The sequence below is a fragment of the Propithecus coquereli genome, unplaced genomic scaffold (assembly GCF_000956105.1).
Source record: "Propithecus coquereli isolate 6110/MARCELLA unplaced genomic scaffold, Pcoq_1.0 Scaffold118, whole genome shotgun sequence".
Taxonomy (NCBI): Eukaryota; Metazoa; Chordata; class Mammalia; order Primates; family Indriidae; genus Propithecus; species Propithecus coquereli.
The window spans coordinates 2,226,975-2,245,042 of record NW_012135858.1 but is presented as its reverse complement, the minus strand read 5'-3'; the positions used below and the strand labels follow the sequence as shown (position 1 = coordinate 2,245,042).

At 42.8% G+C, this 18,068-nt stretch overlaps 1 protein-coding gene across 1 annotated transcript in view; it reads right to left on the bottom strand.

Moving 5' to 3' along the window:
- The window catches only part of NEB (nebulin), a 207,647-nt gene that overhangs the window by 65,629 nt on the left and 123,950 nt on the right, over positions 1 to 18,068 (bottom strand). The window contains 23 exon segments of the mRNA XM_012659396.1: positions 1,144 to 1,248; positions 2,306 to 2,413; positions 3,271 to 3,375; positions 4,035 to 4,139; positions 4,445 to 4,642; positions 6,019 to 6,132; positions 8,200 to 8,307; positions 8,615 to 8,719; positions 8,818 to 8,922; positions 9,594 to 9,698; positions 10,093 to 10,290; positions 10,748 to 10,861; positions 10,965 to 11,072; positions 11,849 to 11,953; positions 13,010 to 13,114; positions 13,227 to 13,331; positions 14,684 to 14,995; positions 15,514 to 15,621; positions 15,760 to 15,861; positions 16,041 to 16,139; positions 16,704 to 16,808; positions 17,527 to 17,838; positions 17,939 to 18,043. Of these exon segments, the coding sequence (XP_012514850.1) occupies positions 1,144 to 1,248; positions 2,306 to 2,413; positions 3,271 to 3,375; positions 4,035 to 4,139; positions 4,445 to 4,642; positions 6,019 to 6,132; positions 8,200 to 8,307; positions 8,615 to 8,719; positions 8,818 to 8,922; positions 9,594 to 9,698; positions 10,093 to 10,290; positions 10,748 to 10,861; positions 10,965 to 11,072; positions 11,849 to 11,953; positions 13,010 to 13,114; positions 13,227 to 13,331; positions 14,684 to 14,995; positions 15,514 to 15,621; positions 15,760 to 15,861; positions 16,041 to 16,139; positions 16,704 to 16,808; positions 17,527 to 17,838; positions 17,939 to 18,043 (3,036 nt within the window).

The window sequence follows — 18,068 nt, the reverse complement described above, 5'->3', positions numbered from 1 at the left end:
ATAGAAAAGAGATGTCATCTTCATTTGAAAATTGCTCTCTAAGCATTAAGTATAAGGAAAAGTCATGAACAAAATTTCAATATTAGTCCGAGCCTTGAAATCATTTGTTGGTAGTAAAACCAGGTCCAGAAAGGCATAAAACAACCTTGCCTACACGAAATCTGTTTTCATAGGTAGATATGAAAAATGCAAGAAAAATCTATAGTTTTTAGTTTCAGTGTAGCTAGGAAATTAGGAAATGCAAAGAAGGAACAAGAGAATATTTTTGAGACTGATGAATGGCTTTGTAGTCTGATTAAAAAATGGTGAGTTAGATTATTAAACACGTGACTATCTGCTTTGGAAGCCTATTCTTGGGCCACAGGCTACTAGGCCACAGGCTACTGGATCCTTTTTGGTGAGCAGGTTTGATTTGCAGGACTCTGAAGAGTAGCATGGAAGGGACAGCTTATTCTTCAACCAACTGCTTGCTGTCATCTGCAGGCCAGAGTCACTGGGATGGCCAAAACTTCTCTAAGCTTTGCCCATGGAATAAATGCATCCAGTCCCAATCTAGTACTTTTAAAAAGTAGAGAAGGGTAGTACCAGAGCCAACATTTGGGCAAGCTACAGGTAATGAGAGCCTATCTACCCCTCTAGCTTTCTATGAACTGGGCACAGAGGATAAGTAGTGAGGTAAGTAGCAGAGCCCACAGCTGGGCAAGAAGTCCTCTTTCCAAAGGAGCACAGTGATGTTATATCTTCTGCTGTGAAACACCACAGAAGGAAGACACTACCATTGCCACACATTAGTAGTATGTGTGCGAAGTTGCCTGTCCAGTAAATGGCTTGGGATAGTTCAGGCTGCTTCTGTGCTAAGTAAAGCAGGAGAAGCAGAAGCATCATGGTAGCCATGGGCCCTGAGCCAACGCTCCCACCAACATCCCATCCTAACCCATGGGGCTACCCAGGCACTACTGAATTGCAGGAGCGGCCAATTCCATAGCACCCTTGGAAAATGTGCTGTCTCCCCGCCTTTTCCCATTGTTAGATCACATTGCCCCTTTAGGGTGTTACTGGAGGGTGAGAATAGGCTATTCATTAAGACTAGTTTCCTCCTACCCCACCTTCAGACCCCATCTCAACGAGGAGGACACCACTCACATAACTGCTCATGTATCGGACGTCCTTGGAGTGTTTGAAATGAGGAGTATCAACTGGAAGCCTGTATCCAGTGGGCAGGAAGCGCAGGCTGGTTTTGTATAGATTCTGTTGGAATGAGGAAGAGCAGGTTAAGTGACAACTGGCATCAACATCAACATTTGTTGATCTGAGTTCAACACATCACATATGGCTGATATTAGGGTTTTGATTAGATATTTTATATACTCATTGAATGGATTTCAAGAAGAAATTAAATAAATTCTAAGACTCATGAAATGAGTCAGATTACCCTTTATTGTTTTGGAAAAAGAGAACAATAAGTGAAATGGCATATGGAAGGTAATTCCTCTAGGCTTCTGAATACACACGCAGTCGACTGCATGCATCTAGCAAGAATTTGGGAAATGCAGAGAAGCCAGGCAGCCGAGTGCCACCTCTGTTGTTAACCCTGTACTCAGGTGATGATATTCAAGCCATCACCAGTCGCTGAGACACTCGTGGTTACCAGACACATCTTTGTATTAGCTCTCCTCCCTCCCTTCCAAACAGTGCCTGGACATCAGGCTGCACTTGCTCTTGCGGGAGTTTCTGTCTGTGACCTTAAATACTCTGTCTCTCAGAGGAGCTACAGGACTAAGGACCATATCTAAAATATTAAAAACAACATTATTTTTAATATTTAAGGCAGAAAGTAGCATTAAAAGTTGAGACCAAAGCAGCACCACTGGGTAACATAGAATAGATTAAATATGCAGGTGAGGTCCAGGTGCTTTCTCTTCTGCATTCCAATGGCAATTTCTAGCTTTATCTTTTACTGTTAGTAGCCACTTATGATTAAATGCCTTGTCTTTGTCATCTTGATTTTAAGCTTTTTGGAAGCAGGGTAGGCATATTGGTCCTCTTCTTTGTAACTTGCAAATATTGCTCAAAAAAAAATCCCTACCCATTTATTGTTTGTTTGTTTGTTCTACAGAAGGATCTTGCCAGCCAAGAAGGACAACAAGCTATGCTCTATTTTTGTTTTTTCTTTTTCAACTCATGTGAATGGGACAGCATTTATATTTTACAAGGTCAGGCCAAGGGGATGCCCAAGCCAAGGTTGCTTCTGTAGAGGCTGACGGCTCGGATTTCTGCTGGGCACTGTCGAGTTCTCACTGCCCACCTCACTCTGGAGCTTGTACGCACGACGGGCCCGGTCCAGATCCACAGTTTTCGTAGTCGGAGCCACTTTGCCTCTCACGCTGTGCACGTAGTCGTGGTGGTAGACAACCTGATGCAGAGAGAAGCAGAGTGAGCTGATTCAGATTGCAGCAGCATTGTTCAAAGCAAAGTGAATGGAAACTCAAATCCCTCTTTAAAAACAAAAAAAGATAGCCTGCTTCTCTTTGCCTAGAGAACTCTGTCTGATATGTTACTGCGTCTGGACCCATAGGGTCAGAGCCAGGGTGTGGACACCCACACTGAGAAACAAGTGGAAGAGACAGTTCAGGCACAAGAGGAGGAAGAGTGGGCATTTTACCACTAGAAGTTCCCAAATAATAGGTCTCAACATCTGAACTCACTGGTGGGATCTAATATTCACTCATCAACCTGTGGAGTTACTAAAGAAAGAACAGCTCTGTGCCTGCCCTGCCTGCCCTGTGCCAGGAGTCACAGTGGGCACTTCACATACACTTTCTTCTCCACATCCCAGGACGCCGGGGCTCAGACAGGGTAAGTGCTTTTCAAAAGCCTCACAGGTCACGTGGGGTAGAGGCAGGACTCCCACCCACATCTCTAAATTCTGAGTCTGCTTGCTTCTTATTCTACCACAGTTATTAGAATGCCTAGACAGTGAGAAATAAACTGTTGCTCATGACACAAGGGTACGAAAAGCAACTTTGGAAGCTCTAAAACACTAGGTATTTCATTGACTCAGATCCCTTACAACTCCACCCAAGGAACTACTGGAACACATCAGGTTTCAGGAAACAAGAGCAGCATTTTCAGTACTTTCTAAGGCACCAACTGTGCTTTCCCAGTTAGAAAAGGTCTGGCCCTGCCCAATCTGTGGTTTGTGCCACTTCTGCTGAGTGGTGGCCCCTGTCTTTATCGATGTCCATGGTAACTGCCCCTGTAAGCACTTACATCACTTAGCTGTTTCCCGCTTTTGACAGCCTGAACATAAACCGGTGTGTCAGTGACCAACTTGTAGTCGTTCCTTATTCTCTTTCCGTGAGCTTTGTACTTGATCTGCCAAGAGGAAGAAAACAAGCCTATGTTGGACCATTCGTCTGCTGGTTTTCACAGAGTGTTTGGTTGCTTTTAACTCATGAGATTTACATTCATCAGCACTTATTCAACAGATCAGGATGCATTTGAATTTTATAATGATCAGTGTAACCAATGTTTATAGTCATATGGGGCTTCTAGAGGCTTCCAGGAAGCTTGACAACTACTCTTCCAGGAAAGTTTAAGCTTTCTTACTGAAATTGTTATTGCAGTATTTAATTTGCCCGGCAAATCCTCTTTTTACAAAGAGATCCTGCCTATAGCATCACAAACAAATGACTACAAACAAATGACATTTTCCTATAATGAGAATCATGTGCTCATATAGCTCATGTGCTATAACCAAAATAGTCCAAAAGGGGGAGAGAAGAGCCAAAGGTCCCTTCTCTGCCAGGGGACAATGGCATAGCTGGATTGCATTATTTACTAGGGATGCCATAGCACTCCTGACAAGTGGCTGCTCTGTTCCTAGCATCCTTCTCCAGCTCAGCCATCCTCAAAGTGACTTAACCCACAGCTGGTCTGTGACAATGCCCACATTTTATATATTCCCCCCTTGACTCTAGACTACGTCGAGATGGAAATCTACTAAAAAAAGGAACAAAACAAGGCAAACTCACATCATTGCGTAGATCATAAGCGTGTTTGGCATGGAGAATTTCAGGAGTGTCCCAGACATAGCAACCAATGCCTTTCAGCCAGTTGAGGTCATCCTTGTACACAATCTAGAGGTTTTTGGTAGAGGGATAAGGAAAAAAATTGATCATAACCTTAACACGAAAAACAGAGGCACACTCAGGAACCCAGATGACTTTGTGAATGAAAACCAAAAGGCATTACACAAAGAGGCTAAGGGTGCCTTGAAAACATGGGCACAGAGCCCTGCTTACAGGGACAGCTCCAAAATCAAGTCCGACCCATGGACATACAGGAAAGCATTAGTGAAAAAAGGCTGAGGGGAGGCAATAGGGGAGTCTGCTGTTCTTCGGGTGGGTGTGCGGGGCCAGGGCCTGTCACAGCAATGGCTTACGTCGCTGATCTGATCCGTGACTTTCCTGACGTGACTGTTGACTTGCAGGTCGGGGTGGCAAATCCACTCGTGGAGGTGCAGGCGGTAATCAACCTCGCTGACTTTCTTCTGAGAATCCTTGGCCGTCACCATCTCCACCATGTCTGGCACGATGTGGATGTTCATCTTGTTCTTTTCATAAACCGATCTGTACAGGCGCTGTGAAGTTCAATTTACATGCCGGTTATACAGCAAATCGTGCCAAGGCATCACGGCAACACATGAGAAGTCAGGGTAAGCGACCCACAGCAAGCAGCTGGGGGCACTTGGGGACCGGCATTTTCTGACATTTTCTACAGATTAATACCAGGGAAAATTTTTTTAAAAAAAGCAGCATGGGCTGATACAATGCTTAGCTTCTTTACATAAGCATAATCAGTGCCATATGCATTGTTTAATAGAAAACGTTTTGATTTATAACATTTTTCTATTTTTCTTGGCTTCTATTTGAAGAAAGGGCTTTGGAATTATAATCATGTGACACATAATTTTTTTTTTTTAAATCTAACTCATCTTTCTTTCTTTTCTTCCTTCCTTCTTTCCCTCCCTCCCTTTCTTTCTTTCTTTCTTTCTTTCCTTCTTTATTTCTTTTCTTTTTTAGACAGAGTCTTGCTCTGTCTCCTGGCCTAGAGTGCCATGGCATCAGCCAAGCTCACAGCAGTCTCAAACTCCTGGGCTCAAGCGATCCTCCTGCCTCAGCCTCCCGAGCACCTGGGATTACAGGTGTGCACCACCATGCCAAGATAATTTTTTCCTATTTTTTTTAGAGACAGGGTCTTGCTCTTGCTGAGGCTGGTCTCGAACTCCTGACCTCAAGCAATGCTCCCACCTCGGCCTCCCAGAGTGCTAGGATTACAGGACTGAGCCACCACGCCCAGCCTCCAAATAATGTTTTGATCAATGACAGATTGCTTATACCACGGTGGTCCTGTAAGATTATTATTATTGCTGTTGTTGTTTGAGACAGGCTCTGGCTCTGTTGCCCAGGTAGAGTGCAGTCGCATCATACTTCACTGCAACCTCTAACTCCTGGGCTCAAGTGAACCTCCTGCCTCAGCCTCCCAAGTAGCTGGGACTACAGGTGTGTGCCACCATGTCCTGCTAATTTTTTAAATTTTTTGTAGAGACAAGGTCTCACTATGTTGCTCAGACTGGTCTTAAACTCCTGGCCTCAAACAATCCTCAGGCCTCGGCCTCCCAAAGTGATAAGATTATAGACATGAGTCACTGCGCCTGGTCCCTGTAAGATTATAATACTGTATTTTTACTGTACCTTTTCTTTGTTTAGACATGTTTAGATACACAAACACTTACCATTGTGTTACAACTGCCTGCAGCATTCAGTGCAGGAACACGTTGTACAGGACTGCAGCCTAGGAGCAATAGGCTGTACCATCTAGCTTAGCTGTGTAGTGGGCGATGCCCTCTAGGTTTGTGTAAGCACATTCTGTGATGTTCCCACAACGACGACATTGTTTAATGACACATTCCTCAGAATGTATCCCTGTCACTGAGTGAGATAAGACTGTACTCACATCAATGTTAAGCTTGCCAACTCGGAGGCACCGCGCTGTGTTCGGATCATCTTCAACACTTCTCGGTAAAGTATAAAGAGCTTTGAACTTTTCATATTCTTCCCGATATTTGACCTACAGAGAATAAGTAGAAAGGAAGAAACATAGGTCTAGGAGCAATGGATTTATAGTGTTAAAACAGCACAAGACAGTGGGAAACACCTGACTCTGAGATCCAGCTTGGGACACCACTTCTCTGAGCTCATTTCCTCATCTGCACAGAGAGATTTAGCACTAGCTCCTGCCCTGCCATATCACGAGGCTTCCTTACATCCGGCTGCATCTAAAAATACTTTGCAGCTGTAGAGCACTACAAAATTCTAGTTACTGTTTTTAAAACTCCTGTATCAATACTAGTACTTTTACTGCTACTCCAAGCAACTCATTTTAAAAATTGTACAATTTTAAAATAATGTCTTTTGCAATAACGGCTTTGTTTTTATGACTACTGTAAATGAAAGTTAAAACTGTGCTCAGGAATCTCTTTGTTTTCAATAACTGAAAAGGCTGACGCTTAAGAGACACAATCCTTGAATTTTAGTTTCTACCAGGTTTTCAAAAAATATGGTACCAACCAACTTCTGCGGGAAAACTTTTAGATCTTGAGCCATGTTGCCTGCTATTTAATGCTCCATGGTTACATGAACCAGGTATAAGACACAGACTAAGGTTCAATCTCCCAGCACATGGTAATAAAATAACAATTCCCTCACAACTCAGAGAGGGGCATCTCAGTAACAAAGGGGAGTTGGGAGTACATATTTGTATCAAAATTCCAGCAAAGCCCTTCATAGACTGGAGAATAACCAAAATTTCCACCAAAATTTTCAAGTGCAGAAAATTCTGGGTTCTTAGGTCTAATCTATTTCTCAGTTTGAAAGATGATAGTATCTAAAGGTACCCTTTTTTATGAAAAAAACTTTTTTCTAAAGTAAGGTTGGAATCTTTCTTTAAAAGAATTAATTTCTCTATGTCCCATCTTGCTCCAAAGACAATTTGCCAAGAATCCTGCCTCTATCACTTTCTTCAAGGCTCAAGGAAAAAGCCTCTACTGGGCTTCTTAAATCTTATCTACAAAACTTCCTTCTCCATAGGAAAAGTTTGCTTTGCTGATCTAGTCTTTTTGCAGTCTTCCAAATAGAGTTGGGTCTGGGTAAAATCACATATCTTACTTTTTCCTCTAGGTAAAAATTAAATAATTCCATATATTGTCTAATGAAGTCTTTTTCTAAACTGTGCATCTCTAAGCCCATTAGAGAGTAGTGAAATTCATTTATTGGGTCACTAGCAATTAAATCAGAAGAATAGAATTGAAATGATCAGAGTGCATTGTCTGTAGTGTAGCAGTCAGTAGTCTTTTTGTAAAGACAGGGTCTTGCTATGTTGTTCTGGCTGGTCTCGAACTCCTGGCCTCAAGCAATCTTCCTGCCTCCATCTCCCAAAGTGCTGGGATTACAGGCATAAGCCACTGTGCTCAGTCTAATTTATGATTTAATCATTTATTTGGGGACGCCGTAATAACCAATTATAACCAATTATCATACTGGCTTATTTTTTCCCAAAGCCAACATAATTCTGTTTTGTAGGATGCATTATGTGGTCCCCAACCCCTGGGCCACAGAACCATAGCGATCCATGGCCCATTAGGAACCGGGCTGCGCAGCAGGGGGTGAGCAGCAGGGAAGTGAGCAAAGCTTCATCTGTATTTACAGCCACTCCCCAATGCTCACATCACTGCCTGAGCTCCGTCTCCACTCTGCCCCAACCTCAGTCTGTGGAAAAATTGTTTTCCATGAAACTAGTGGTTGGGGATTGCTGGTGTATTATGTCTTCAGCCCGTCCTCACTTCTGGCTATCACAGAGACTATCCATCCATGTCATCTGCAGACAGGCAACCTAAAAGGTCACATCCCTGTCCTCCTTACAAGAGTGTGATTCTCGTGAAAAACTCTGGACTTGAGAGGAGGCAATGAGCGTGCAGGCTCCGTGGTGGCTGCACATCTGGAATTACTTGCTGGGTGAACCCTTGGGAGGGCTGGGGGTACTTCTGGGCAACATATGACTCGGCCTGCACAGTCCTTAGAGCTGAGAGCAGGGGAGGCAAAGGGGATGAGAAGGCTGTCGTGTTTGTGCTTGACTTACACGGCTGGCCAGATGTTTCTGGTTCTTGGCATGTGTCAGGGACAGGGTGCTGGAAGGCAGGATGTAGCTGGTGGCTTTCACTCTATCCCAGGCATCCTTGTACACGTTCTGTAGGGGCGAAAAACTGTCTTGTGAATAGGGGAAAATGCATTCTAGTGAGTGTCCGAGTAGCAGGTTTTCCCTCTATTTAGGTTCTGCTCACACATTCCCTACCAATCCCCAAAGCTTTTCTTCAATTTGGGTCTTATTTATTTGTACATACACAGATTTTATGAGATAAAGTATGAATCTGAAGGTCTAGGAAATAAAACTGGGAAAACCTTTGGGGACAGGGAGACTGTCCCATTTATTGTCTTATTGTCCTGGAAGGGGAACAAGGGTGGCTCACATAAAAGAGGACAAAAACTCAACTCACACTGCTATAAAGATCCTTCAGATTCCTGGTTCTGTCATAATCCACTGTTTCCAGAACTGTTGTATATTTGTCCTTAATCTGATGATAATTTTCTTTATATTTCACCTACAGACAAAAAGAACGGGTTATTCACTCCTGTTGCTTGAAAATACATAAAGACAAGAAATGGCTTGTCCCTGGAAGAGAAGTACGAGATGACGCACCTCACTGGCATTAATGCCACTTTGAAGAGCAGTCACGTAGACTGGTGTGTCTGTGACCAGATTGTAGTTTTGTAGATTTTCTTTACCTGCTGCTGTGTATTGTAGCTACGAAAGAAAAAAAAAGTCACTGAAAATGGTGAACTACAGGTCTGCCATCAGCTTTAGCTGCTTGTGCCAACTTAGATGTGCCTTTATTTCTTCCTGGGTTTCTGCTTTAATCCTAATAAACAGAATAATATCATTCTACAGTCCTGCAGACTTTGGATGGCTACCAGAATGAGGTTTCTCTTGATGGAGAGTAGGGTCTGGATCGTCCTTGTGTTGCCTTTTCCGTGCTTGTATTCTGCTCCTGCCCGCGGCCCCTCAATTTCAACCTCCCTTTAGACCTGCTCTGTGAGAGCGGAACCATGTGCAGCACAATGTTTCAGATATTTATTTTTCCCTTTAAAACTTATATACCTGTGGTCAAAGGATGCTTTTGCATCTTACTCTTTGAAAGTTAACCTGATCAACTGAGGTGCAGATGTTTGAAAGTAGTTCACCAGGAAACACTTCCCAGATAACTTTCTGTTATAAATGTGCACTCCCTAAACCACAGGGGAGACTCACGCTGAGAAGGTTAGCAGCAGAGCAGGCCACTAGGGGCATCTGACAGGGAGGGGAGCGGCTTTGTTCTGTTAGATCATACACCGTTACAGCCTGGCCATCAGCCCACTGACTCTACCACGGATTCCCCTGACCCAGAGAGAGCCCGTCTTTCCAGCGAGGGGGCTCACCTGACTCTGGAGGTCGTACGATTTCTTGGCATGAAGGATCTGGGGTGTATCCCAGACATAGCAACCAATGCCTCTCAACCAGTTCAAGTCATCTTTATACACATTCTGCAAGAAAGAAAGAACAATGAAAGGCGATAGGTATGCTGAATTTACAATTGAGCATTTTGATAATTTCCTACAAGCCCTTGTCTGTGCTTAGTGCTTAGAGGACATGGGAGGGGCCTCTCACCAGCTGGAGGGTCTTTAGTTCCCTGGCCTAAAGAAGCTGAGGAGGAGTGATACCTAAGTTTTAGTCTAGTGTTAAACAGATAAAGTAGTTAACATATGTGTTCTATGGCTCAGAGGGGATTCTTACACCAAAAAGTGGTTACTTGTGCCACTTTGTGTTGAAAAGCAGCAGGGTTTATGAATATAGCGACCACTGGAGTATGGAGGGGAAGGGGAAGGCAGGACCAGGTGAAGCCTGTGGCTAAGTCGAGCTGCAGAAAGAACATCATACATCACTTAAGATCTCCTGGGCATGCCGGACGCGCACAACATTGGGTTCTTCCGGAAGAGATGTCCACTGGTGAAAGTAGTGGCGATACTCCAGGTCGCTGAGGATATACTGGCACTTTTTAGCCAGCACGTGGTTCATCATATCATTGGGGATATGAACATTTGCTTTGGTGTCCTCATAATGTCTTCTGTAGTTCAACTAGAGAATAATATTTTTTAAAGACAAAAGCAAGAAAGGCATTAAAATGTAAATTATTCTGCTCAATCTCTTTTAGAGCCTTATTTCTTATAAGAGATCAGTACCTCTAGACTAAGGTTAAAAAAATGATAGTTTAATATATTCTTCTTCTTTGTAAATTCCCCATCCTTTTATAACACAGGGTAAATAGTGCCCTCATTGCTTTCTTCTTTTCCCTACACAGAGCCCTCGCTGTGTGTTTGCTGGTGGGGCAGGGCAGGGGAGGGCAGGGGCGGGAGGAGGCACACAGCCCTCGGGTCCGCAGGCTAACTGTCCAGGGTGGGGAAAATTGTCAGGAATGACTCCGCACTACTCCATCCCCCAGCTGGTCTTGAACCAAGGGGCGAGTTATAAACACGCAGACACAACAGCACACTTAAGGTATGCACATCCCATGTTAAAGCGAACATTTGCTTACCGCACTCCTCATCTTTTGGAAATCCAAACAGTGAACCACACCAGGGAACTCACTGATTACTTTTCCAGCCAGGTAGTGACCTCTCTGCTTCACATATGTCTCTTTGTATTTAAGCTGTGAAGTGGGTTCGACATTGAGAATCACTGGAGTTTTCTAACCAGCCCCTTGCCCTCCAGTAAAGACTCCCAAACCCAGGAAAGGAGAAGGTCGTACTGACCTCGCTGTTCACCAGATCAGCATGCTTGGCTCCAACAATGGGAATGTAGCGCTCATCCAGGGTATAGCCATAGGCCTTGGTTCCCTCCCATGCCCCCTTATACAGTATCTGGAAGAAAGAAATATGCATCGGCAAAAATTTGCATTCAACTTCTTTCAGATACCCCTAAAACAACTGGTAAAATTAAGGTAAAACATGTATGTGCAAGGCAAGGCTTAAATCTTTATTCAGAGCTGTGTGTCTACCTCGAACAGGGCAGTCATTTAGTTTATTGCAAATTAAAACTACAGACTCTAGGCATTTTATAACAAAGTTGACTATATTTATAGTTCTACTAAAAGTGACAAAAAATTTGCACATTGGGAGAGAATTGCCAAAGATTGCTTCTCACTGGGCACGCAAGCGAGTGCATGTGCTTCCCCCACCGTTTTCCTTTAAATTGGCTGAATTAAGGTCTGGAGGGCAAGTCTCTCACTGTTGGCTGGAGATGCTCATGCTTGATTGCTAAAGAGGGACCAGCCTGTCCTCCCTTTTCTCTGTTGGTGGTCACTCAGGATGCTAGCACCCAAGGCCCTTCCAGCACTTGTTACATATTATTATCTATCTATTTACTTATATGTCTGCTTCTCTTACCTATCTCATTGAACTTTAGCCCCTCAGTGCCTCCCACAGTGCCTGGCACATCACAGGAGCTCAAAAAATACCAGCTGAATAAATGCTATTCGCCTGGAATAACATGCTATTTCTAATAAATGAGACTAAATGCGATGACAATAATAGGTCGCCTTATAAGTTCAGCTGTTCATAAAATCAGCCAAGAATATAAATACTGACAAGAGCTTTAAATGAGGAACTAAGTTATTATTACACAAAAGAGAACTTACAGTGCTGTAGAGTTTTCCCATGTCTTTGGAGTGGGAGATATATGGTGTGTCTGGAGAAAATGTATATTTGCCCTTGGCTTTATTAAATGTTTCTTTATATTTCACCTAAGGAAAGAAAACAAAACAAAAGCTTTTATTACTATAAACGTATATTTAAATTCTTATAGGATCTACCTAGCAACATAATAATTGATCTATATTTAGAGATGAAAACTAATCAGCTGGTTGAATTTCAGTTCATTTTAGTTAATATAACAGAACAATTTGGACAAGAATATAGATATCTAGAAGTCAGTAGAGTACACCACCTACTAGTGACCTTTACTTTTTATTTTTTTATTTCAAAATATTAAGTGGGTACAAACATATTTGTTACATGGGTACACTGTATACTGCTGAAGTCAGGGTTTTCAGTGTACCAGCCACCAGGACAATGTTCGTTGTACCCCATAGGTAAATGTTTATCTCTCACCCCCCTCTCACTCTCTCCCCTTCTTAGTTTCCATGGCTTTTAGGTCTTTTTGTGCCTCTGTGTACACATCATTTAGTTCCCACTTATTAGTGTGTGGTGTTTATTTTTCCATTCCTGAGATACTTCACTTAGGATAGTGGACTCCAGTTCCATCCAAATTGCTACAAATGACATTATTTCATTGCTTCTTATGGCTGACTAGTACTCCATGGTGTGTGTGTGTGTGTGTGTATGTGTATGTGTGTGTGTGTGTATATATATATATATATTTACATATATACACACACCACATTTTCTCTATCCATTCATGAATTGATGGGCACTTAGGTTGATTCCATATCTTTGCAATTGTGAATTGTGCTGTCATAAACATTCGTGTGCAGGTATCTTTTTGATAAAATGATTTCTTTTCCTTTGGGTAGTTACCCAGTAGTGGGATTGCTGGATCGAATAGTAGGTCTACTTTTAGCTCTTTGAGAAATCTCCATATTGTTTTCCATACAGGTTGTACTAGTTTGCAGTCCCACCAACTTATGAGTGACTTTTAAAACATCCCCCCAAAGATTATCTTATAATTTACCACCTCCCAATTTCTTACAAATGATTATCTAGCATTAAGTTAATCCATTCAATGGTAGGTGACTAACTCCCCCAGACTATGTACTTCAGCATATACAGAGCAAACTTACATCACTTTGATTGACGGAGTTGATCTTGGCCAAAACAATCTCTGGAGGATCCACCACACTTGTAAAGTTAGGATAGTTTTCAAGAGCATCTTTCTTATATTTTATCTGCAAAGACATAGAGATGATTAAGACAGGTCTACCCCTACAAGGTACCTATGCCCATTTGGCAGGTAAGGAGGGTAGGCATTAGGTTAGGGGGAGAACAGCCTTTGTGTACCTTATTCACCATTTCCTGGTTCTTAGTAACCCTCACATAGTCCACAGAATCTAGGGGCATCCAGCCAATGCCTCGCAGCCATTCCAGGTCAGCTTTGTAGACATTCTGAGAGCAGAAAAAGAGATATGGCAGAGGTATGAACGACTCAGACAAAGGCTTACGGACTGCAGATTACAAACAATTTTTTCCGAAGCTTTTTAAGGATTTCTCTCTAGTGGCTGTTGTCTCATTCATTCAATCGTGACTTCCCCTGAACAATATTTCTTAAGCCTGTTATTGTGCATGAGGAACTCTGCTCAGTGCTTTGAGGGGTAAGTATGCAGAGGGACGTAGGACTGGAGAAGAGTCATTTACAAATGGAAAGTGGGTGAGTGCCGTGAGAGCAGGGCCACTCCAATGCAACAGGAGTCCAGGGGACGGGCTGTTACTTTCAGCTGCGGCCATAAGAAAACGTTTACCAAAGAGGTTGTACTTTTAGATGAATGTTAGGCAAAAGTATGTGGGGCATCTAGACTAAATGAAGGAAATGACACAAGTAAAGACTCATGTATTGGAAAGGAGATAGTGTCTCCTCTTGCCCAGCCAAGCCTGTCTTTGTCCTTGCCCTGCCTAGCTCCCAGTCTGTCCCGCACCAAATGAAGAGGAGTCGCTAATCTCATTAAAGTTCCGCAACAGTCATGCTGCTGCAGCGACCAGCGAGGCAGGATGTTCAACATCAGCATCTGTGCTGCAGGTATCTTGGACTGTTTCTTTTTTTGTAATGATGAAGAGACCCAGGTAGGATTAGCTCTTCTGTGCACCTGAGCAACTAAGTTGATGAATCATGTTTCTGTTCGGCACCTACAGATGGCCGGTGACAGGCAGAGATCTTGACGCAGGCTTCCGTGGGAGGTGGCCTATGTCATATTCTCTATCGTACCTTTACCAAAGCTCTGCATGAAGGGCACTGGGCCCTCACACAGCTTAATCAATACTTTATTTCTCTTTTGCTTTTATTCCTTGAAAACAACTCCTTCATAAATTCCCTGAGGAATGAGATACTTGGCAAAGCAGAATAGACATTCCTGGGTCCTTAACTATGCTGTCATCTGATAATGTCAAAACCTCAACACAATCTCAATTCCCACCCAAGCCAATTATTATTTTAAATCAGATGATAATTTTCTATCTGCATGCGAGTGAGGAGTTACTAATGGCAGAAATGGTACCAAAAAAAGCAGTTTTTTTTTTTTAAATCAACTTTGAAAGTTATGCAGAAATGTAGTCAGTAGGCAAAGCTGTCAATCCATCACTGCTCCTCATCTTTTTCTACTTCATATTCAGCCTCAGTTCCCTTCTGGGAACAAACTAAATATATATGGCTCTACGTTTCCAAGCCTGGTGGATTTGGAATGCTGTTTATCACTCTCAGAGTGTACCATACACTTCTGGATAATGAAGAAACAGAGATCACTTACATCGCTCTGTAAGTCATAGGCCTTTCTTGCTTGAATGACATCATTTTGGTCAGGATGGCACGTCCACTGGTGCAGGTAATTACGGTAATCGATATCACTGACAAGGGTCTGCCCCTCCTTGGCGGCCAAGACTGACACCATATCAGCAGGTATGTGGATTTTGGCCTTTGTTTTGTGATAGTCCTCTTTGTACAGTCTGTCGTTCTGAATCTGGCCTGCATGCTCAAACCAAACCAGTTTAGGATCGTCTCTCATCGTCGGGACGCCAACATAGTGACCTTTTTGCTTTACATGTTCAGCTTTGTATTTCAGCTGGTGGGAAGAAGAACATAGATCTCATCAGCTTTAACAAGCACACAAGGCAGAGGGGGTATGAGCACCTGTCAAGGAATACCAGCAAATTCAGCCTCCCAGCTTTTTGTGTGACACCCCTTCCCCTAAGAACAAATAACAAAAAGCCTTGAAATAAATAAATAGATATATAAATAAATAAAAAGAAATAGCCCTTTAAAAATAGGAAAAAAAAAAGCCCCACATACTTGTTCTCTAATCCTGGCAATATTTTTATTCAAAGGCCTAGATTTTAGGGAGGGCAGAGAATATAAGAAACAGTAAAAAAAAAAAAAAAAAAATAGAAGAAGAAGAAAGCTCAAAGCCAATGGGAGAAGGACCAAAAAGAAAGCAAGTACTCCAACCATCCCAAACCCAGCCAGGTCTGCCAAGCTCAAAAGGAACACCCTTAAGGTGCTGTCTATGCCTTAGGCATAACTGGAATCCCTTATGGGCAAGCCTTGCTTTTGCAAAGTGCACTCATTATCAGGATAAATTACCTCACTCTGAACATCACTGGAGTGATGGGCATGAACAAATGGCACAGCATCTGGAGGCAAAATGTAGCCTGTGGCTTTTTGTTTCTCCCAGCCTTCCTTGTAGAGGTACTAGAAGATAGAACCACAACACAGGCTTAAAATGAGGAGTCAGAAGGAAGGGATAAGTCGTATGCATAAATCTCCTACAATTACATTAAGGTTCTCCATGCCCACACAAAGTACCAGACATCCAGGTAAAACTCATACCTGGTCCAGGATCCGGGCAGCCTCCTGGGCGGCGTGCAGCTGGGGGGTTTCTGTGAGGGTGTAATTGGATTTGGTGTCGTTCCACTGTTTCCGGTATTTAATCTAAATGAGAGGCAAGAGGGCCAGTTACTTGATGCTAAGAAAACATCATGTTGTCCAAGCAACTGCTAACAGCAATAATTTCAGTGATTAAAATCTATATCTACGACAGTGACTGCGTGCTAGAAAAGCTTCGGAAACATCTTCACGACTGTGCAATTTTAAAACAGCCAAGTACTCACATCATTGAGGATCTCACCACTCTGTTTTGCTGTCACATAATCAACTCTGTCATCCACAGGTGTAAAGTTCAGAGTTTCTATTTTTGTGCGATATTTTTTCTATGAGAAGAAAATATCTTTTAGATAGTTGCTATTCCTGGATGTGTGTGAGCTGAAAAAGATATACTACAGACCTTCTCTATCAGAAGCATAGAATGCTCAGATTTGAATGGCATCCTCTTGGTAATTTGGCTTTCTTTTTCACATTTTATTTTTTAAACAAATGCGTTGGCTTTGTCCACAGATTTTAAGGTAGCAAGTTTGCTTAGTTCCCAAGGTTATGTAATGTCTCATTAAACACCATATTATGTGTAACATGATACGCAATACATTTTTCCAACTGGACAAACTTCTCCCAAGTGTACTGCTACTGTAGACCAAAGGCTTTTTCCAATTAAACAATTCCAAGCATTAGTGAATGTGCTGGATATTATTAATATATTATAGATGTGGTCCCATAATGTAATAGGGACAGTACAACATTATTGTAGAAAATATATGTGTGGTTTTTACAGCAATTAAATGGTTAAAATTGCTGAGATGAGATGACCGCATTTTGGCCCCTGTATTTTTGTTCAGACTGCTGGGAAATGTACTGAATGGCAGGGAAAAATCTTGCAATACCTCACTGAAGATATCCGCAGCATGTTTGGCGTGATTGACAGAAACGGACTCGTTTGGCATCCACCCAATTCCACGCAGCCATTCCAAGTCGGCTTTGTAAACGGCCTGTGAAAACAAGGCCAGAACGAATTCAGCAAGCGGGGTCACGTGGTCCTATTTAGCCTATCCACTGGGCTGATGAAGAAATACAATTTAAACACTATATAAACCATGCATAAACTATACTCAAGCAGCCAGGCAGGTAACATAAGAAAATTAATTAGGAGACCACGTAGGGTGACAAACTGGAGGATATATTTTCTGGTTAAAGGGGGTTAGCCTCAGCTCAGTTCCAGGTTATCGCTGGCAAGGGGTAACGCACGTCCAGAGCTGCAACCTCTGAATTTTCAAGAGAAATGGGAAATCCTGGATTTGTGCACAAAAATCCACTTATTTAAAAATCTTGGTGACTTAATTCAAAATTTCTGAACACCATGTCAAATGAAAAAGCATGTCCGTGCCTGCATCCTGCCCATGGGCCGCCAATATTTTACTTGAGATAAGCCTCTATTGCTATCTAAATTCTATAGAAATAATATTTTCACAATAGTTTTCTTTAACCTGATACAATTAAGACCTGTATACACACTACTGTCTATTTCTTGACACAAGGTCTATATCCTTCTCGGCTTTGGTGATTTTGATACCATACCATAACCTAACTAATATCAAATTCTTGGCTGAATAGAGATGTGAAATGATGATACAGGGTTTAAAGCCATGAACTTTCTGGGGTTCATGGCAAAAGGAGAGAAGCGCTCATCCTAAAAGGCAGCCCACTCACGTCACTCTGCAGTTCGTAGGCTTTCTTGGCCTGAATCACATCGTTCTGGTCAGGCATGCACGTCCATTCGTGCAGGTAATTGCGGTAATCGACGTTGCTGACCAGACCCTGGCTCGATTTCGAATGCTGGATGGAAAGCATGTCCGCAGGGCTCTGGATCTTGGACTTCCATTTGGCCCACTGCAGCCGGTACTCCCGTTCATTCTGGATCTTGCCAGCTATGAGGGCCCATCGGATCTTGTTGTCATCCCTGGCTGTGCGGGTGCCCACGTAGTGTCCCTTCTGCTTCTCGTGGTCAAGCTTGTATTTATACTGGAGATGGAAACACAAAGCAGATGGGTCACAGCATGTCCTCTTTGTGCGTCTTGGGCATTTGCTGAAAAAAACTGAGAAGTTAAAAAGGGCCACTCACGTCACTGGCAATCTCCCTGGAGGCCTTGGCAGCCTGGATGGGGATGGCGTCCAGGCGGACGTCGCAGTTGGCCTTCACGTCTTCCCAACCCTCACGGTAAATTTTCTGAAAAGGAGAAAAATAAGGTATC